Below are 22963 nucleotides of genomic sequence, written 5' to 3' on the forward strand. Positions count from 1 at the left end.
TAGAGGTGTCTCGATCCGATATTGATATCGGTTCGATATCAGCCAGAAAACGAATATCTGATTTTATCAGACTGCATCAAAAACTTAATTGCTCATTATTAGCAAAATAATTAAAAAAAATTATATCTCTGTTTGTAAATAAGCCCTGTGATGGACTGGCGCTCAGAGGATATTTAACACTTGGCGGAAGTTTGCGCTCTTTTTAATCTTATTTGTGATTAATAAGATTAATCTTTTTCTTTTTTTTTGTGCTGCTTAAAAATGATTTGGGCAGTGGAGGCCTAACGCTAAAGGAAGTGGGCTTGTAACCAAAGAGTTGCTGGTTTGAATCTACTGTTGGCCATCAATGTTGGACCTTGAGCAAGTCCCTTAAATCTAACTGCTTCTAGGGCTCTCTTAAAGGAGAAATTCTTTATTTCACTGACACACCCATAGTTAAATAAAGGCTACACAAAAGATAACATTGGGTGTAATCATGGTTGGGGTCAATTACATTTTTGAATTACAATTCTGTCTTTGATTACCCATGTTCAATTACAATTAAATTATGATTACAGTGACTAGCATTTTTTTTTTTTTCCAATTACAATTAAATTACAATTTTTTTTTTTTTATTCTTAGAATTACAATTACAATTATGATCTGAATTACAATTAATCACAATTACTGAGCCTGAAATAAACAACCTAATAATTCAGCATCTCTTGTGAAAAGGGGTGCTAAATCAGCTCTGAAATACATTAAAAACAAATCACCTAATTTATTTCCTATCTATTGATCACCTTGTTAGGCTTTCTAATCAATGCAAATATTAGTATTGATATTTTTGGTGTGGGCGTCTGGGGTTTTTTGTGTGTCAGTATACCCCTAGATTTCAATTATTTAAAATGTTAAAATGTGGGAAATAATAATAATAATAATAATAATAATAATAATAATAATAATAATAATAATAATAAATGTTAACTACACATGTGTAGAACTGTACATAGAACTGTAACATGGTTCCCCAGTTTTGTGTTAAATTATAATTGTAATTGTCATGAAAATTCAATTATCTGAACTTGATTACAGTTTCATTACAAATACAACAGCAACATATTTTTTAAAATTACAATTACAATTCAAATGATGCCTTAATTGTAATTAAGCCTGGGTGTAATGTAACGTACTGTATCAGGCTTTATTTGTTCACTCATCGACCCTTGTCTGAAAATGGCTCTTCTGGTTTAATATCATGTTTTAATATTTGACTATTCAAAGTAAAATCCAATTGAAGACCCTTGGTCATTGAGCTTTGAGTGTTTCCTCATAAACTGAATTTGAAATGGACGTAAAAATGATTTGAATGGATCCATCTTTTCTCCCTCTTACAAAGCCATTGGCTCAAGTAGTTAGATTAAGGATGTGTCTTTAGTTTAGTGCCTGTGTGCCCACAGAGCTCAGACGTAGTTAGTTATAACTGGGTGGCTGAATTGTTTCAATAAATAAGTGCTGCAAAATCATTAGTCAAAGCTATAAAGACTTAAGCTGCCGGGATTTATGATCTTCATTTAGAGGTGTGGGTGTGCCACGTGCTTCACACACAGATTATTGCCCCACGCGTATGATAGAGCGGCTCAGAATAAATGGCCTTCTGCGCGTACAGAAGGAATACAGGTGTTAAGATGTTAGCGCGCTCCTGTTTATGAATCAACCTCCTGATAATACAGAGTTCGTGCTGTGAATTCTGGATGAACAGATTCTGCATTTACAGTAGGACTGAACGATTAATTGCATATTATCGCGATATAAAACGCAATTTTCTAATCGCAAAGGCTGCATTTTAATGATTTTTTTAAAATTGTTTTTCTTGTCCCGTCTTGTACTGTCCTGTTAAGTTCAGAGTGTTTAAAAAGTGCAGTCCACATGTTTACATGTTTCATGAAACGTGAAATTAGTTAGATATGTTGAAGAGGTAAAGCCACAAATTTGTTTGCTTTATTGTCGTGATATTCATTTAAAGTTTAAATAAGTTTATTTGTTTATTATGAAACAGATTGCTTGTGGTCATTGAAAAATATATGACAAGAGGCCCTTGGAAAAAATAATTGCATATTAAATCGCAATGGCAACATAGAGTGTTTCCATGGCGCGTCATCAACCCGGAAGTAGCCATTTTGGAGATAAGCAGCCGGTTTACAAACAGCACAGCCCGCAAACGGGCAAATCCTGATTTTTGAGAGGAAATGGTGAAATATTCCCGTGTTTTTGGCTGTACAAATTTGTCAGATCGTGACAAGAACAAAAGTTATATCAGATCAAGGATAACAATGTCTGCATTGTATAGTCAGTAGTTCTACATCAGGAGAGCCGTGACATGAGACTAGCTCACCGTTGTTGCACCAGTTGTTATTGATGTATATGCAAACACTGCCCCCTCATCTCGTCTTGCATTTAAATTCAGTTTAAGGTAGTCCAGTTTGTTCTCCAGGGAGCGGACATTAGAATGCTGGATGGAAGGAAGTGCCGTTCTCTGAGGATTTGCTTTTAGCTTGGTTGCTAGCCCCGCTCCTGCTTCCGACCACACCTCTTACGTCTCCTCCGCTGGCGGACATTGCTGGTGCGAGGCTCCGCTGCTTCCTAGACTGCTGGATGTAGCCGACGTATAACGGTTTGATTTGCCTGAATCTTAGATTGCCTGGCGGTCGTATACATTTTTAGAGTAACTACGCTGCAGGTTCACTGTGAAATTATTAGAACTGTGCAGTTCTAACAGTTTTGGATAGACTGTATATTAACAGATAACTCAGCATGCTGAGTTGTTTGTTGATATACAGTATATCCGTTGCTAACGCGAGCCTCTGCAGCCACAGCCAACCTCCAAACTTCTATAAGGTCTTCTGCTGTGTATGGGCTTGGTGAAATCTAGGTCGTCATTGATCCAAGACGAGGAAGCTGACTCATATGGATCTGCACCACCAATTAACCATATTTTTTTCCAAATATCGTTTCCTTTCCTGCGGACCAAGTCCTTCCTGTATGCCTTTGCATCTATAATGTATTTTGAGAAGCTTTTATATGATTTATCTATCGCAGAGTACTCCTCTGTGAGCCTCCAACATGTAGTGTCAACAGCCGCTTACCACCAGCATGGCCGCGCATCTGGGTTACTGCCCAGAAAGTGACGTCGGCGAAAACCCTCTATAGAGGGAAAAAAAAAAAATCACAATTTGATTTTCCAAAATTGTTTAGCCCTAATTTACCGTAACTACAGGTTTTGAAACCTTTACCCAAGTATTTTGCATCATATGAATCCAGACCTGAAGTGAGTGATGGACTACCACTGGAACAATGTTTGGCTTTGATACCAAAGATATAATGCATAAATATAGCAATAGAAGTTGATATATTAAAAAAAAAAATGTTAAATTCATTGCTCAGAGTTAATACAATGTAGAAATGCAATGATTGTGTGCTGGGGAGTAACCAAGTCTTTGTCATGGTCAAGAGCAGAAAAGCTTTTGGAAACTTACTCTGACTGAAAATATCAGTTTTCAGTTTTAATTTAAAGCAATTTAATTTCAAAGTCATTTGAAAAAGCAGTTTTCAGTAAACATGTTTTCCATAATTTAGCGCATATTATACAAAATAAATTTAAAGTTGGGTGGCTTTTGAGAGGTGATATCCTCTACTTGGTCAAAGCCATTCAACTTTGATATGACTTGTTTAACCTGAACTAAACCATAAAAAAAAAAAAAAAAAAATTCCGAAAATTAATAAAAACTGAGACATCTGCTTTTCCATAAAAGCTCTTCAAAATGATTTATACCAGAGGTATCCTGCAGTTCTGATCCTGGAAAACCCCTTTCCTGCATACTTTAGATGCTACGCTAGTGTAAAGGTTAGCTTGTTCTGATTACACAATCATTAGATTCAGGTGTGTTCGAGCTGGGAAATATCTAAACCATGTAGGATTGGGGGAACTTGGGGACTGCACTTGGGTACTCCTGATGTACTTAAACCGTGTAATGCATTACTTTATATGGCAGTCTCTGAATACATGTGTGCATGTTTAGATTAAACTGTAAAATCTCTGGATGAAACCCCCTGAAAGAACCTGTGTTGCAAAAGGCTTGATTATAATAGTGAACTGTCTACTATTGCCACTTATTCTCTATAACTGTGAATAAATGCAAATTAATACTGTATCCTGATACCCATTTAAAATTAATTGCTTATTTTTTTATTCCTTCCAAAAGCATTTAATTTTTTTTTATTATCTGCTGTAATTACGACAGTAAAAAATAATGCCTAATTAGAACTAGTAAAATCCATTGTTTTCACGAGAAAAAGGCACAAATATATCTTGATTTTCCGAGTTTGACTGTGTCACTGGAGCACATTTTTGTCTAACATTCCCACTGAAGTATACTTTAGTTTAGTTTCCCAAGATGCATTTCGAACCATTTTGAACCACATTGAGAGTAATAATCTCCGTTGATTTGCCAGCTTTTAAAGTCATGGAAACATTTTAAGTGAAAAGGTGACAAAGTAGAATATCAACATGTGGTCATTTGATCCATTAAACTTGCAGAAAACACATGTAATGCCGACATTTTGTAGATTTTCATAGTCTCGCCATTATGCTACTGACTAAACTTTGAGTTAACTTCAAAACAAGAGCTCTAATTCCAAAAGCGTTAAAAACTAATGAAAGAAGAAATGCTTTTGTTTTGAAAAGGGATTGTTTCATTTTAGCTTCAAGCCAGTCCCAGGACGATTTTATGTCCTGCTCGCAATGCATCATTGGGTGGTAGAGTATGACTGACTAGTATGCCTACCGTGCATACTTCAAAAATGTCCCGATGTCGTATACATCCGGGTATTTCTCGCGTACTCAATCTTTTCATACTTTCTCATACATACTCAATACTCATTTTGATGTCAGACTCAGTATGAGAAGTACGCTAGTATGCAATTTGGAACACATTAGGATTGTCCTGTTGAATGAATTAAGCACAGGGTGGTAAGGCCTTGCCGACAAGAGGTGAAAGATGATGTCATAAGTTAAGTTGAGCACTTTATTATAACATACCTAACATCATTCTCTGAAATCTTATTACTATATACATGTATAGTGTTTTTTTTTTTTTTTTTCTCCGCTTTGCTTTTGACAGTTTTCTGGAAGAAAGACTGTTAGCGCTGGAGGCTCGCTATGGGAAAGAGTTGCACGGTCTGCAGAGTGAAAAGCAGCAACTTCAAGAGCTTCTGGAAAAGCAGAGCAAACTAGTCAGTCAGCTTCAAGGTGAACTGGGCAGCTCTACACTCAACAGCACAACCCTCCAGAGACAGCAGGCCGTGCTCACTGACACTGTGCAGCAGCTGCTGGCTATGGTCAATCACTGCAATGGTGCGTTTACTGTTCACTGGAAAACAAGCCTAAATAGTTTGTTATGATTCTTAAACAAAAGACATGTGTAGAATAAACAGTAAGATATAGTATTAAAAAGGCCAGGGTGTTTCATTTTGTTAAAGGGGAAGATTTAAAAACAGACTGATTTCTTACCGATACCTCAAAATAAAAGAGCATATAGCAAAGCAACGCAACTCTCATTGGATTTGTGTTTCCTTGCAAAGCCTTTACGATAGCCATCTGTACACTACGGTGTACGTTTTAGAACATCCTCAGGTCTCAGAGTGAGGTATCAGGTATCAGGAAAACCTCTGTCATTTATCAGACCAAACAGACATGTTTCAGCAAAACCTCAGTCAAATCTAACGGCCTCACTTATCAAACCATGCGCCATCAAATGGCCTCAGGCTTCAAAATAAAAGTCAGACTCAACAGACTCAGGCCTTAAAGCAGAACTAAGTAACTTTTTCACCTTAATAAATCCTTCTCATAGTCCATGTGAGGGTAATACAAGTGTTTATGGGGTGATTGGGGAGTCTTTCATCTCCCCCTGCTGTTTCTGGACAGAAAAACCGCACAAGCAGCTTTCCTCCCTCCAACCCGGTGCCAAAACGTACTGCTTTACAGCAGCCCAATACAAACACACTGTCGTTGCGGCAACAGGAAGCACACACACTCGCAACCCACCGTTCCGTCAGGCAGCACACACACAAATATCCATATATCTATCTATCTATCTATCTATCTACTGTATCTATCTGTCCATCCATCCATCCATTTTCAGAGCTGTTTTGTCAGCACAAACACAACACACACATTTCCACACTCCTTTCCATATTACTCCCTCATCATTCATTAATTTTACTTGTCTCTCTTCCTCATACTGTTCACATGGTCACATGGGACTATATGTGTGAAAGCACGCTTAGTGTCACTGTTGTATTAATATTTTTCAGTGATGGGTTGCTACCGTCTTGGGAGAGCAAAGGTGCACATGTAGCTGTGGGGAGGGGCCGGTGGCAGGGTGTGCAGAGTGTTTACGACAGTGACATAACCAAAAGTGACCTTTAGGGGGAGCGCAAAGCACAAGTTACTTAGCTCTGCTTTAAAACACGACATGGCGTTTTATTTTGAAGGAACCAAAAGTACACATGAAGTTAGTTCGAAAGCCAGTCATTCCTTTTATTGTTTTTATTAGTTAAGATATATCCACATATTGTATTTATTAATAAATGCACTGTTACACAAAACTTTGCTAAATAAAATAACAGTTTTCAAAATACACATATGGAAATACAGATGACGTCATCAATATGTGCTGCTTTGGATACGAAAGTAAGTTGAAAGTTATTTTATTTTTAAAGGTTAAGCTATATCAACATTTCAGTTAACTATAGATTTAATAATCAAACAATAAGTGGATATAGCTTTAAAAAAAAAATAAAAGGAAAGAACGGGATTTGAACTTACTTCCTCACATGTACTTTCGGTTCCTTCAAAATAAAATGTCGTTATTTTAAGGCCTGAGGTCGTTCAGTCGAAGGACTTATTTTGAAGCCTGAGGTCGTGCCATTTGACGGCGCTTGTTTTCAGTTTGTTTGTTTGAGACATCGTTTTGCTGAGACATGAGTCTGTTTCATCTGATAGATGACCTGAGAGATACAGTACCTCACTGAGAACTGACAATGTCCTAAAATGTACACCGTACTACATATTTATGCTTGTATGTTTTGGCAGAAGTTTCCAGTGTGCAAAAGGAAAAGTCTCTCAGCTTCAGGGACTGTTCGGAGATCCTGCGAGCTGGATTCAAAGAGAGTGGGGTGTATAGCATACGTCTCGCCAACTCTACCCAAATCGTCAAGGTGAGACAAATTCAAAGGGTTTTTCTGGCCTTTATGTTTGTCACCCGAACCTTTTTTTCTTCTTCTTCCTGTGTGAATCCGTCTTGTTTTCTTTCCTGAGCTACAATAGGATTGGTTCCACTTGTATTTGCTTAAAAGGGTTTTACCAGTCTGGATTGTCAGTCTTACAGACTTATCATTGTTTTTTACTGATGCTAGAAGCATTGAGGGAACAATCTGGCCTGATATCACAATAATGTTCTGGAGCTTTGGTGCAGACGTCTGTGGCGATGCCCTGACGTGTTACAGAAATCTAAAATAACAAGCTGTCGGATTAGTCGGCCCCAAAAACCCCATGTGAGAAGGTGTGTGCTACTAAATCTAAATTGAAAAGGAGCAGTTAAGGAAGTGCTTTCGTCTAAAAAAAAAAAAAAAAAAAAAAAAAAAAGGCAGCTAAGCCATGCTAACTCATATAAGGCTTGTGCCAGGTCTCACTTCTTGGATTGTTCCTCTTGAATAACAGCAAAAACAGGTCTCTGTTATTCATTACTTTCAGTCTTGTTTGCTGTTGGCAGTGTTGCCTGCTGCCAGTGTTTTCTCTCGCTCTTCCTCTTCATTTCCTGTGGGTAAGGCTGCCAGGTGTTGGGCACTGCTGCCATGTGTTTCCTTCCAACTGGGGCCAGCACACGTACGTTAAAACTCCCTCGATCACTGTGGCTTTCAATCTCTGCCATCTAATGCCATTGTGGCTGGCAGGCTGGGTGGCTGGAGGGAAACCAAGCTGATACAAAATTCTTTGTTTTTGTGAAAGAGCAAAACTGGAAAGTGGATTTGTGATTGTATATAAGGCAGGAATTGGCAACATCCGTCAATAGTGTGTGATTGTTTAGCTAAAAATGACAGTTTATGTATGATGACGGCATAAACGAAAGCAAAACAAACATTTTACAAACACTCGAAGCTGTGTTTTTGACAAAACATTGTTTTGTTTAATTTTAGGATTATTTCTCTTTGAAATACTAAAATGTATATGTTTGTGTATTTCTGAGGCAAGAACTTTGGTCTAATATCAGTTACTGGTAGATACTGACACCACAATCCAAATGTGGAACTGCTTGTTGGAAAACTGTAATAGGATAGAGCTGGGCAATATGAACCGAAATTCATAATTTTTTTTTTTTTTTTTTTTTCGCAAAATGGCGATATACAATAAAGCTGCAACTGACAATTATTTTTGTAGTCGACTAATCTAACAATTATTTTTGTAGTCGACTAATCTAACAATTATTTTTGTAGTCGACTAATCTATCAAGTATTTTGATTAGTCGACTCTGTAACGTAAGTACCACTTTTTGGCTTTTTCTCCGGTAAGGGGCAGCACGTGTGAGTGGGTTCTGTAGTGTGGCTCATTTAGGGGATGGTCTGGGTTAGGACACATTCAATGATTATCTAACTGTGCTTTTCATGCTGTTCTGGGAAGTAGTGAAAGCGGCTACTCATCAAACGAGTATTCTAATACAGAATAGGCTATAAAATAATAAATTATATATATATATATTATATATATATATATATATATATATATATATATATATATATATATATATATATATATATATATATATATATATATATATATATATATATTGTGTACACGCACGCACACGCAGGTATATAGATCATTATAGGAGATATTGTAATTTCCTATATCGCCAAAATACAAAACTCAATACATCTTAAATCTCTATATATCGTCCAGCCCAAAAGGACATATTTTGTTGTACAGTAGTCCTTCATTTATCGCGGTGGTTACGTTCTAAAAATAACCCGCAATAGGCGACATCCGCGATGTAGTCAGCTTTATTTTTTACAATTATTATACATGTTTTAAGGCTTTAAAACCCCTCACCACACACTTTATACACTTTTCTCAGACAGGAAACAACATTTCTCTCTTGTTGAAACACTCTCAAAGTTCAAACCTTCGTGGTTTTTAAAACATAAAGCTGTTTTCAAACATACAGCACTTCAGAGTCACACTGCTAGCGATTCCGAACGCATTCAGAGTCTTTGCTGACGAGGACGTCAAGCCGTCAACACGGGCACCGGTCTGTTCACCCATTCAACCATGGAGTAGAAGCTGTGTGTGACCACCTGGAGCTGTATGACACGGCCTTTATTCAGTGAGAAGGTAGTAGCAGGTAAAAGTTCTCTCTGTAGCACTGAGCTAGGTTAGCATTAGCCGCTAATCACACCGGCATTTTTCACTGGTGGTTTATGTTTATCAAAGGAGAAAAGGCAGTGAAACCCGAGTTGGATGTGTCACTGGTGGGTGAATGCAGCATTATCCAATCAGGACGCAGAACACAATGCGCATTCATACGCTGTAAAAAAAAAAAATGCATCCAAAATTGCACTGTAAAAAAAAATCTGCGAAACACAGAGGCCGTGTTATAGCGAGGGACTACTGTATAAAGTTCCATCAATGCATTGGAAATATTGACAGGGGAGTATTTTTTTAAGGGCAGGGTGCCAACAGCAAGCAAGGAACATTTTGTTTCATCAACATGGATTGTATTGTGTTGATCCTACTATTTTTCAGAGAAAATTTAAAGTAACTAAAGTAAGCACAGCTGAAAAAAAAAATCCAAAAATCAAACATGACACCTAACTAAAGTGACACTGACAGCTTTGTAAAATGCATAGTTTGACAGGATTACCGTGAAAGCTTCCTTGAATTGTAATTACTCATAGAATAAACATAATTAATCATGTAATCTCTAAATCCTGTCAAGCACCAATCCAGTCAAACTCCTTAAACAATATAAAACTTGGTCCATGACACGTCCAAATTTCCAAATCTGTCACCAGATGAGCAAGCATTGATTCAATCATACGAGTTCTTCCAAACATGTCCTCAAATGGCAAAATATGCAGCCAAGTCAGAAAGGAAACACTGTGTAACCAAAAACGCAGCAGCTTTCTCCTCATCCTGGGATTCCAGGGATAAGAGAACATGCTGAGATGTTAGTTTTTCCTTCCCACCTGGGTCACGTCATGGTGTAACACCCTGAAATGTAGGGTTCCCCCATATTCCCCAGGCATCCAAGGCATCCTTAAAAAAACAGTGTGTTTTATTTCTTCATGACATATTGGGAGACGTCAGTCTTAACTATTTTCCAGTGAATCACCCAGATAGTGTGAATTATTGATGGTTTCAAGCCAATCCCTATTTTTTCTTCACTTACATACTAATCTTGACGTAAAAGCAAATTTCCCCTAAATTCCTGTGTTATGACCAACAATGATGTTGTTTTTGGTTTTGTTTTCAAAGCTTTTGAAACATTTTTGATCAATGTTTTGTAATTACTTGGACGCAGAAAACCCAGAGTTGCAGTGATTATCCTTAAGGGAGCATTTTGACCTTGTTCAGTGATTTAAAACAAGCGAAATCATAATGATTTCTGAGGTTTATCGCTGTTTGACTGCAGTGAACAACCCTCCAGTCCAGTCCCTTTGTGCTGTATACCAACAACAGTCGTGAATGCTTGAAGCGGCTCAAAAACCAACAGCTTTCCCAGCAGTAGGAGGCAATTTCAGGACAAATCTTTATTCGAAATGTTTATTACTCTAAACCAATAACCTGCTTCCCTTGTATAAAAAGAAAGGATTTGGATGAAAATACAAGCCATTAAGTGATTAATGTTGTTGCTGTAATGGTTTCCTTCGAAGGACAGCAGTGACTTATTATAGAGTGTAGAAGAAAAGTAGAATATCCATATACCGTAAGCATGCTTGCACAGCCCTGCATTATATAGCTGGTAACGTTTACCATGAAACTGATAGAACTGGGCCGACTAACCCTGGAATACGGAATACGACATGCTTCTTGTGAACCACAGACTGGTTAACTTCAATCCAAACTTTGTGGCAAAAACCCCTGGAATATGAACTTCTCATATTGAAATGGCCTTGGAATAAACATGAAGTCTTTGACCATCAAAAGTTCTGTACAGTGTTACATTTATATATGAACACAGTGACGAAGTTGCAAGGCAAGTTGCTAACTTGTGTCATTGGTGCCTTGCCCAAGAAAAGTTATTCATGTTGACTTCATGAACTCTCGGCTAAAAGTTTTGTAAGTTTCTGTAATGGTACGGCTACTGTTGGCTTCTCATGATCACAGAATTGCAAAAAAAAAAAATTCTTGGTAAAGACTCCATTGAGTGTAACAGAACAACTCCGCCAAAGAGGTAAGATTTTCAACAGCGTTTAGCGTTTGTCTGTTAGCAGGATTATGTCAAAAGTCCTTAATTGATGGACAAAATTTTAACCAAAGATAGACCATCGAAGATTCCATTAATGAGATCTGGATCAGCTAAAATTGTGGCACCTGGAATTCTCAGTGGTCTACCATCCAACTACTAACCACACCAGACCTTGCTTAGCTTCCAAGATCCAATGAGATCGGCCAATGACAGGCATGTAATTGATTGATCTTTATGATATTTTACATATCCATCCATTTTCTGACCCGCTTGCTGCTTTTTCTTGGGTCGCAGGGGTCTGTTGGTGCCTATCACCAGCTCTTGTTGGGCACTAGGTAGGAGTACACCCTGGACAGGGCGTGAGTCGAAAATTGACTTAGTGCTTCATAAATGACTATACCAAGTTTAATGCAGATTAGACATTTCTTCCAAGCCGCTAAAGTGTGAATGATTATGGTACCATAATTTAGATCAGTGTACCCCCTTTGACTAAAATAGTTAGCTTAGAAAATCATTTTAAAACAATTATAAAGAAAAATGATGGAATGAACGAGTGATAACACACACATTTTGAATAATGTAATTTTGTAAATAAGTGGAAAGAAACAGTATTTAGTGCAGAATGTCTGGCGAGCCCAAGGCCATTTTTTTTAGAATTCGTTCATCTTGTTTGAGCTCAGATATTGATTTTTTTTTTTTTTACTGCATTTTTTCTGCATTGTAGTTAGTCTAGTATAGAAACACAGTTGCTTAAGATTGTGTGTTTTGATTTAAAAAATAATTATAATTTTTAAATTTTTAAAAATATTTTTTCATTTTTCAGAAATTTCAGGCAACCCCAAATGGGGTCCCAATTTAGTGGCTCCTGAATAGATTTAGTCCTATTATTTCTGGTCATATCACACCTGGGGTGGGACCAAGTTTAACACTTTATTTGTTAATTTTCCACTCTCTTGCTCTCAAGTACCCCCTGTAGTGCTATTACGTGCCCCCATTTGAGAAACCCTGATCTAGATAACTACCAAAGAAGAGATTTTCTGCTTGGTGGAGGTTTGTACTTTCTGAGTGCTCCAGTTTTACAATGCATTATACATCCTTTAACTTTGACATCAATTTGTCCATATACGGCACACTCTCACTAACAAAATACTTAATATGCATTTGGAGGAGTTAAAGTTTGTCCCACTTGTCTTCTGCTAACAGGTGTTCTGTGATATGAGGACCAGAGGTGGCGGCTGGACGCTGCTGCAACATCGAAGGAACGGCTCAGTGGACTTTCAGCGTGGGTGGAGGGACTACAAAACGGTAGGTTCTATGAATACCGACATTGGAGGGGACCACGATTAGATGTCATGGATCTGTATGCCTTCAATGGACAGGAGGTTTCTATAACCGTCCACGGATGGTTTGGCCTGGGAGGCGTGGGAGAGCAGCTAGCCTGTGATCTCAGGTGACCAGAGGTTGTTGTACTTGGCTGCCCTGGAGTTTTCTACCACCTCCCATGTTATTGCACCTGCTCCTGCTCCCTGTCACACTCCCACACAACCACACACACACATTATTGGATGAAGGCAGGGTTCATGTATCTGAATGGATCTCGTAACGCGACTGATTGAACCCCTCCAGAGGATGTGATAGATTTCCTGTTATAGTTTATGAAAGCAACATTTTTGAATGCACGGCTTCGGAAAAACAAACTGGGTGTAATAAAAATAAGCAATGAAGGATGTTTTTGCGGGAGCATGCAGGTATAAATATTTCAAGGCAGTTTTTCAGGATAAAAAAAACAAAGCTTTTGTTTGTGCAAGACACACAAATAATCCTCCTGCAAAATCATTTGACTCCTAAATTCCTCAAAGAATAATCAAGTGGAGCATTTCCAGGTTTGTGATAGAACAATATACCAATGTGTCTCTTCCCTAGCCAGCAAAACAATTGCAATGATGCAGTTTGTAAATAAAATGTGTTGCGTGCCATGTGACTGCGAGACAAAAAGAGCAAGATGTAAAAATGAAAAGAAATAATATTGTATTGACATGATTAACATTCAGCAGCAGTTGAGATGTGAGAGCTCATAGGCCTGAATATGGCAGATAACTTTCAAACTAAAATATGTCTTTGACCACTGACTAAGACTTTTCATGAAAAGTCATAATAACAGTAAATATTATTGCATGTTTGTAACTGCAAGATTCAAGTCAAATTGACTTAACTTTTCAAAGTAAGGTGCTGATCCAAGTACATAAATATTATTCATGATGGCACAATGAAAAGACAAAGTTTAATAGATTATATTTTTACAATAGATAACAGGAAATAACACACAATGGAATATTATATAAATGCCGTGTGTGTATGAAGTAGTTATTTTTTCCATAAAGAAATTATAACATCAAAAAAATGATCATTTTGTATGGTTGTCAATGCTTAAAGTGATGAAAGAGATATTTTTCAAGTTGATATAGATAATTTATTCTATATTTTCATCAAATGAAACATAATTTTGTTTGAAAAGCTACCTACTATGGCTAAACTCGAATATGTCGCCTGCTTTAGGAAGATTTTCACTTCAAATTTCATTAAAAAAAAGCTAAAATGGTCATCTTACCAGCACAATGTAACACAACATAATGCACACATTTTAGAAACCTATAGTTTTTAAACTTTAAACTTAAAATATGAAGTTTAAGAATATATTACCTTAAATATAAGTGATGTGTAAATAATTTTTGACTATAACTGCCAAGTATACGTTTTACAGTCCACTGTGCACACATGTCAGAATATACCAGCTATTAAGAAGTATCTCCATGTTTCCTGGATTAGATAATATCAAACTATCAGCAAAAACTGCATTGCATCTGTACTTGTGTAAACATATGATTTTCTCCATTAGCTGTAAATCATTTTCCATGGATTTTACCGAAAGGTTTCTAATGCCTAAAACAGCTTCCGCTGATATACATGATTATTTTTCTGCAAATCTTTATTTTGAATATGGATTTCTGTAGCCTAAACTTTACCAAGGACTGCTGTTTTTATTGCCTGGGTTGAACAGAGAGCTAATATCTCTGTCTACTTTTAAAGTCAGTTTTTGATCTACTTTAAAGTCAGTTTTTATCTTTGTGTTGCAGCCCCAGATGGAGCAATGGTATGGCAGTAAATTAAAGTGTCTCAACAAACTGCCTTAGCCCATCAATATGATAAATGTAACTTCTTAAATTAAGGTCCATTTTCATATTACCTCTGAAAGTATTTGGCAGGTCTGTGGTAAAATGATTCCCCCTTGTTAGAAATGTTCTGTGGTCAAATGTTTTGGCTCTTCCTGTCTAATCCAGGGCTTTGGAGAGCCAGCTGGGGAACATTGGCTGGGGAATGATATCATCCATAAGTTGACCAACTCTCAGGAATACAGTCTTCATATCCAGCTTAAAGACGGAGCGGGGAATGAAGCATTCTCGCATTATGATCGTTTTTACATCGACGGAGAGGATCGCAACTACAGGTATTCAAAGTTCCCCATACTGAGAGTGTAGCAATTTCCAGAACTGAATCCTGCTTTTCATATTGTAATTGATCAAGTGCTGAGTAAGTGGATAATGAGAGCAGATGACGGCACACTCAGTAAAACACTCATTATGCACAAAAGTGTAGCCTTTAATACTTTTTTTTTTTTTTTCCCCCCCATTTCAGTCAAAAATGTGACATGAATAGGATAATGAGTGCTTTATTTCATTTCTCAGTCTAAGTGTTTTACGAAGCGCCGGCTATTGATAGAAGGTGTAATTGCATAGCAGCACCACCACTTTTATCAATGACTTCCTTCTAGGTGGAATACTCACAGATTGGAAACCATTACCAACAGTTTAAATGCCTTTCCATTCTCCAGTCTTCAAAACCTTTCTTATCCTCAGGCGCTGAAGTGAGGGCACCACTTGGATGGTTTTTAAGAAATGTCATTCAAAATGATGAGTTAAGTGGAGGACAAGTAGCCACTTTGGTCTGCCTCATTTTTTCTTTTTTCCCCCTCACTGCCGCAACTGCTGCCCCCTGATTTTTCACTAAGGGAGCCACGTTCACTGAAGTATTACAGAAACGCTCTCCAATACCTGCTCCTGCCAGGCATAACCCCCCCCCCCCCCCGCCAGAATCCTTGCAATCACTAATAAGATTACGTGTGGGTGCGATGAAGCTGCGCTTGCCCTCAAACAGCCATGAATAAGACAGGAACCAAAATACTTCAGGTTCGATTTCACATAAATTCACACAAACGCGGCGCTGCTTCGGGAAACTTTATGAAGTCTGCGGCTTCTTTAGATGGCAAATCATAGTCACGTGTGGGCGTATTCTTCCAAGATCCCTAATAGTGCAGCAAAATTGTATTCGCCTGAGTTTGTTTCTCATAAATAGCACAATAAAACTGTTTCACACTATGGCTGCAGGCTATACTCTGTGAGGTGAAGCACCTGAGTGAATGGAGTCACCTCTGTAGTTTGCTACATCTGGGATCATGGTGCTTTTAACAAGTTACTGGAATTTACACTGAAGGAGTTTGAGAGTTTCTATTGTAGTGTTGTAGTACTGGTCTTGAAACCAGATTTTAAATGTCTTGGTCTTGTCTCGGTCTCGAAGTGCCCGAACTCGGGATGTTTTTTGTCAAGAACGGTCAAAACCAGCACTAATTTTTGCTATTATTCAACTTTACTGTGTGATAATGGTCACGGTTACATAATGTTTTTTTTTTAATTCGGAATAATTATTAAGAATTAAAGTGTTCTGCTTCATGTTTACATGGAAAACAGGTTTATTTGGCCTTCTTCAATTGCACTTTAGGTCTGGGGATTGGGGAAGGATTCTGATTAGACGGGGAGAACGAGATGTATTCACGACTTTCGGGAAAAACACACAACGAGCCTTTTATTGTGGACGACAAAATACAAGACCACATGAGAACTGTTGAAGGAGATAGGAACTAAAAACCGGTAAATAAAACCCAGAAAAACAACAACCATGATGAAATATTTGCTCCCTGGTAAAGATAGTAGCTCTAACAACTGGTACAATGATAAACTTGGTATATTGGATATTATAGTCTGTGCATGCAGTTCGGGGGAACACCAGAGTCCCTTGATAAAACAGCATTTTACCTCACACCGCACAGAAATTAATACTCAACTGCTGCTTCAATAATGATGTTTCTTTTCGTGATTTAGTGTCTTCTGTGTTTGCTCAGCTTAGTTGTGAATAAATAAAATTACAAAAACGACCCAAACAAGGCATAATTAAACAGAACAACTGCTGTATGCTGCAAAGTAAAGTTGCAGTTTTTGTAAATTGAATCTGGCGTGCTGAAGAGAACGCAATATAATGTGTCCGTGGCCAGGAAAGCTAATCTAATAACAAGCTAAAATGGTGCACACATTCTTAATATTTTGATTACCTATAAAACTGATTTGAAAAGTTTTGTTTATATTTTTAGCTTACATACAGAACTTACCGTTCTTTGTGCAGCTTTAAATGACAAAGATAGAAGTTGTTGCTCTTCCATTCATTATCCTTGAAGTGCATGTTTTGTATAGAACAACTAGATTTTTATTGATTATCTCATCATTTTTGGACTCAAACTAAATTATTTTAGGTATCATTTTGCCAACGCTTTGACTGATGGTTCTTCTTTACCTGCAATTTGAGTGGTTGAATGCTGTCATAAAAACCATGTGTGCCTTATTTGATTGGACATCAATCACACACCACCCACCACATACACAGTACATACCCACTCCTCATACGGAGACACAAACACACACAGAACGGTTTATAGCAACGTGTTTGGGCTTTGGGGGAAAGTAACAAGTCCTTCCAAGTCCAAGTGAAATCACAAGTCACTGATGTTTAAGTCCTAGTTGAGTCGCAAGTCTCTTTACATTTTGTCAACTCGAGTCTAAAGTCATTAAATTCATGACTGAAGGCTGACTCGAGTACAAGTCATGTGACTCAAGTCCACACCTCTGGAATTAAGCGTTTGTAAGGTCAGTTTAGGAGGAATTTACTTTTTTTCTGAATTAGAGGAATTAAAGCTCCTATGTAAGAAAGAAGAACTTGGTGAAACAATAAATATCTTCGATTCATGCTTTACCTTTTTTTTTGTCTGTCATGTATTTTAAAGAAACTAAAAAAAAGGAAGAATGTTCTTTAATTGTTCAACCTTGTCATGGTTTTTTAGATCTTCATGGCCTCGGCCTTGGGTTGTCTCAGTATTGGTCTCGACTTGGTCTCTACTCCAAAAAGTACCGGTCTTGTCTTGGTTTCGGTGAATTCTGTTCTCGGGCAAGTCTTGGTCTCGAATAATGTGGTCTTGAGCACAACACTATTTGATTGTGATGTCTATTCTGGATCAACGATGTTGGACAGCTTGTCAGCTAGAACAGTTCTCTTCCTCTGTTGCATCCAGTCAGCAACAGAGGAGTATCATCAGGGGCTTCACTTAAAGCCATTAATCATAGCATTGACAGACCCTGTTCTCTTTAAAGGCCAAGAAAGTTAATTTATCATTGATGCTTGATGCTCGTCAAGTACAAAATAGTAAGCTTGGGGTCCCATAGTGTTAAGTAAACAACTGGAGTAACAAAACAGAACATTTTAGCCGATTACATTTTTTGGAAGAGAGTTGATCATTCCAATATAATGTAGAATAGCTTGCGGTTTCTGTTCTGTCTAATTAGATAACTTTGAATTACATAGTCAATAGTTTAACATACAAACTTAAGGGCAGAATCTTTTCATTTTGGTATTCCATCATCTTGTCGTCCCTGGCTCTGTCATTTCTAACCACCACTTTTATTCACATGTACTTTAATAGATACTATTTAGTGATTACATTCAGCCTGCCGTGGGCTGCAGGAGAGATGGGGAGGGCGGTGTTCGGGGGTGGTGGGGTCACATAACTCAGGGAAACGTGTGGCGCTAACTAATTGAACACAGGTCAAAGGGGAGGTTAAGTCAACAGGACTTGAACTTATTGCATGAACAACATTCCAGTTATCCAAAAGGATTTCCAAGCTTGTGCAAAGTGTTCATTCATGTTTGTCTGCTAATATGTAACGATTGTTTTCCAAATTGACCACATTTAGCCAAATCTGGTAAATTTCAAATACATAAATAATGAAGATAATTAAAAATGTAAAAAAAAAAAAAAAAAAAAAAAAATGTATAATTGTTTGTTTCTAGAGTTTTTACAATATATAAAGTCTTCATCTATCGTGAAAATTGGTTTTATTTTGTTTCAGTCTACTCAATTCGTAAAAAGATTCCAGTCAACTAAACCTGAAGAGGATTTAAACAAGTAACCTGAGGAATATAGCTATGCTCCTCTTAAAAATAGTATACATTGTATCTACTGCAGCGGCGTAACGCTTGTTTGAATATTGGGGTGGTCCTGCATTCTGCTGCATTTTTTTCCCCAACAACTTAGAATTGTTGGTTGGGATTTTGACGACCTCTTAATCATTGTTGCCAGATCAGATTGACAGTTTCCAGCCCAATCACATCTTAGAACCCGCCCATTCCAATAAAAACCAGCCCAAACTACAAAGTTGCCAAAGACTCGTGTAAATGTGCAAAATCATAACTGTATCAAATAACCACATATGAATTATAGATAAATAGGTTTTTGCAAATCGCCACCAACAAGAGTGCAGCAAAACAACCATAAGCTACACAAATTGCAAAATGAACCACTGGCATCCTGACACCAGGCCCAGATTAGTAATAAATGATAAAATGGTAAATTGACTTTATTTATATAACTCTTTATCCATACACTGAAGTAGTCTCAAAGTGCTTCACAATATCAGCTCATACACACACCGATGGGACTGAGCTGCCATGCAAGGTGCTGGTCAACCACTGGGAGCAACTTTGGGTTCAGCGTCTTGCCCATGGACACTTAGACGCATAGACTGGTATAGACTGGGATCGAACCCCCAACCTCTTGATCAGAAGAGGACCAAGTTTTTTTGTCAAAATGTACAATTCTTTTTTAAACAATCTTGCGTTTAATGTGGTTGGTCGGTTATGATGTGATTCATTTGATTGTTGTCTAGTCATTTCATTTTTTTGTAGTTTCACAATGTCCGTTGATCATTTTAAAACAAAAACAAAAACATTTCTACACCCAGTAACCGTTGGGTGTAGAAATGTAACAAATGACTTTACTTCTTTTAAAATGTACTCAGTGTACAATGTACAAGTAAAATTACTGATTTAGAAATACTTAAAATTAGAACTTATAAAGTACTTATAAAAGTAACGTGAGTACTTGTAATCCATTACTTTCACCTCTACTCTTGACATTAATATTCCATTGTACTCTGTTTAACCATTTACCTTGTTTGACAAAACATAAGTTACCTTAGTTACATTTTAGAAAAAATAAATACTTCATGAAGTTTCATTGAGGCAGTTTTGACTGAGAACTTTTTGCAACTTATTAAATGATGATCCTTTTTTCAAACAATCTTTTCCAGCCTTCATGCTGAGGGCTTCAGTGGCACAGCTGGACGGACAAGCAGCCTCTCAGTCACGGGCAGTCAGTTCAGTACCAAGGACAGGGACAATGACCGCTGCACCTGCAAGTGCGCCCAGCTCGCATCTGGAGGTAAAGAAAGTAAAGGATCCCGGTGCTACTCATTCTACACACACACGATCAATCTTCCTCTCCTTGAATCCCATCTTGTTCGATACGTCTTTCCATCCTCTTCTAATTCGCGCCAAACTGCGATTTATTTGTGCTGACTTTATTTACTTATTTATTTGATTGGGACAGTGCATGTTAATGGACATACAGACCCTTTCCAAAAAATTAGAATATCACGGAAAAGTTGTTTAATTTCAATAATTCCATTCAAAAAGTTAAACTTTCATTGATTATGGATTTGGGTGAGGAACAGAACCCAAGCTGCTTGAGGTCCAGTGTGAAATAGTCCAGTCAGTCATGATTTGGGGTGAAATGTTCTGTTCCTCACCCGTCTTCCTCCAAACCCTTGGACCTTGATTCCCGAATGAAAGACACTTTACTTTCATCAGAAAAGAGGACCTTGGACCACTAGCCAACAGTCCAGTCCTTCTCTTGTTTTTCTGCAAAAACTGAAAGGTGATTTTTTTCACAGCATTCTAATTTTTTGAAATCCTGTTTTCGTGGGTTTTATGAGCTGGAAGCCCAAAATCTGTAAAAATAAACAAATAAATACTTGAAATAGTTTAAATTGTGGGCCCTGAATCTATAATCTATGAAAGTTTAACTTTTTGAATGGAATTATGGAAACTAAACAACTTTTCCATGATATTCTATTTTTTTGGAAAGGGTCTGTAAACACAGGAATGTAAACACACCAGATTGTAGCCAGTGGCTAATTTCCATCTGTTGTCCCAAATGGGGTTACTTGGGGCTATATACAAAATAAGATCGTAAACCATACACAAATATCAAATGTTCATAATGCCACACACAATATTAATTCATCTCATATATATATATATATATATATATATACAAAAAAAAAAAAAAAAATCACGAATCAGATACTACTCACCATTACAGTCTACTCACTATTGCACATATCCCTCTACAATCACACTTAACCCTCCATTATTGCACACATCCCTCTACTATTGCACTCAACCCAGTGTTGCTATGAAGGAGAACAGGTTTGACTTGACCATAACCACTTTGACCACGATTAACTCATATCCCTTGATCTCTCTGGCACACTTCTTCGACAGGGTGGTGGTTTGATGCCTGTGGTCCCTCTAATCTGAACGGCATGTACTACCCTGCCTCATCCAGTGTGGTTCGCTACAACGGGATCAAGTGGTACTACTGGAAAGGTCCAAATCTGCAAGCGTCCCTGACAGCCATGATGGTGCGCCCCACTGACTTCTGATGGAAAGAACCTTAAAGAATTTTGAAGTTTTTAGTGTTTGGGATATCCCGAAGAGATTCTTCAGTAATCGCCAGCGATAATATGAGGATTCTCGACCAAAGACATTAAGAGTTTTTCTGATTCTCTGATTAAGAAATTGACAAAACAAGTTTTATCAATATTATGTGATGAGATATCCGGGCTTTTTTTTAAATATTTGTTATTTAATACTCAGTGTATGTACTGTATCTTAGTTAAAGCCATGTTTATTCAACAAACCCATGTAAAAAACAAAACAAAAAAAAAAACAGTTCAAGTACTTTCCTTTTGTGTTTTTCAATGTGCTGCTTAAAGTAAATAACAGCCATCTCTCTTTAACTCAGTTGTTTCATGGACGTTTAGTTTTGTGCCCCGAACTGCATTATTGACTTTGTTAAAACACTTTAAATACGTGTATGTAAGACTTCTGTAAGTATACCTCCACAAGCTAAGCACTGGTATCCACATTTTCATCAATGAGCTGCATACATTGAAGTCAGAGAAAGGGCTGTCTTGCACCATTGATTCAATGAATCATCCAATAGCAGACCCCTGCGGCACCCATTAGAAAAACAAATGGGTTTTACCTTGACTAACACTGAGCAGAAGGCACTGGTGTAGGCCTGGGAAAGACACACACACGTTTGCTTCATCTGCTAAAGAACAAATATTTGGTGCCATAAATTTCTAAGACTTGCAAATTAAATATGTCAGCAGAAATTGTAATTTTGATTTGGTTATTTTGTGAACGTGCGTGAGTTTGTGTTAGAAACAGCCAGAGGCGTAAAGGGTACTGATATATCCTACTCAAGTAGAAGTACTGTTACTTGACTAAAAATTGAACTCAAGTACAAGTAGAAGTCATACATAAAACAGTCAAGTACAAGTTAAAAAGTAGCCCAGTTCAATGGTTTTCAAAGTAAAAGTTAATAGTTACTATCATCACCGACATTTATTTTTGGAAATAAGTCTTGCCACGGTTCCCGTGCATAAACTTCTCATGTATAAACTTAAAAAGGAAGAGATGAGATCTTGCACAATATTATATAATTAAATTCTTAATATATTGTATATGATATGCTAATACCTTAAGTGCACACATTGTACAAAATATATATGAATTCATTTGTTGTTCTTTTAAAAATACTGTGTTTTCAGTGAAATGGTCTCAAACTTTTCAGACTTTAGGTTGGTTCTTCTTCTATAGTGTTATTCTTCTTCACAATAAAAATGGATGAAGCAACACTGCACCCAGCAGGTTATGTATGGTACTGCAGCAAAAATGAAACAGAAAGCGGCCACCGTCCTGATTTTATCATGAATGCACAACATTAAATGACGCGTCGATGCACATTTTTGCAGTCAACATTATCAATTATGTTACTAATTATTTTTGTATTATTGTATATGTTACATGCATTGTGGTTGCATGTGTTCTATTTTTTTTTTTCTTTTGTCCCTCCTGGTGAGAATCTCAAACTCCGCCTATGCACAAAGGCA

General features: G+C 37.3%; 1 protein-coding gene across 1 annotated transcript in view; it reads left to right on the forward strand.

Moving 5' to 3' along the window:
* The window catches only part of angpt2b (angiopoietin 2b), a 34613-nt gene extending 12829 nt beyond the window's left edge, over nucleotides 1–21784 (forward strand). Inside the window, exons 5-10 of the mRNA XM_028461372.1 lie at nucleotides 5160–5392; nucleotides 7133–7257; nucleotides 12708–12809; nucleotides 14843–15009; nucleotides 20030–20160; nucleotides 21285–21784. Coding sequence (XP_028317173.1) covers nucleotides 5160–5392; nucleotides 7133–7257; nucleotides 12708–12809; nucleotides 14843–15009; nucleotides 20030–20160; nucleotides 21285–21445 — 919 coding nt within the window. The 3' untranslated portion in view covers nucleotides 21446–21784. The remainder of the gene's footprint in view (nucleotides 1–5159; nucleotides 5393–7132; nucleotides 7258–12707; nucleotides 12810–14842; nucleotides 15010–20029; nucleotides 20161–21284) is intronic.
* The last annotated feature ends 1179 nt before the right edge of the window (nucleotides 21785–22963 follow it).

The sequence above is a fragment of the Gouania willdenowi genome, chromosome 11 (assembly GCF_900634775.1).
Source record: "Gouania willdenowi chromosome 11, fGouWil2.1, whole genome shotgun sequence".
Lineage (NCBI taxonomy): Eukaryota > Metazoa > Chordata > Actinopteri > Blenniiformes > Gobiesocidae > Gouania > Gouania willdenowi.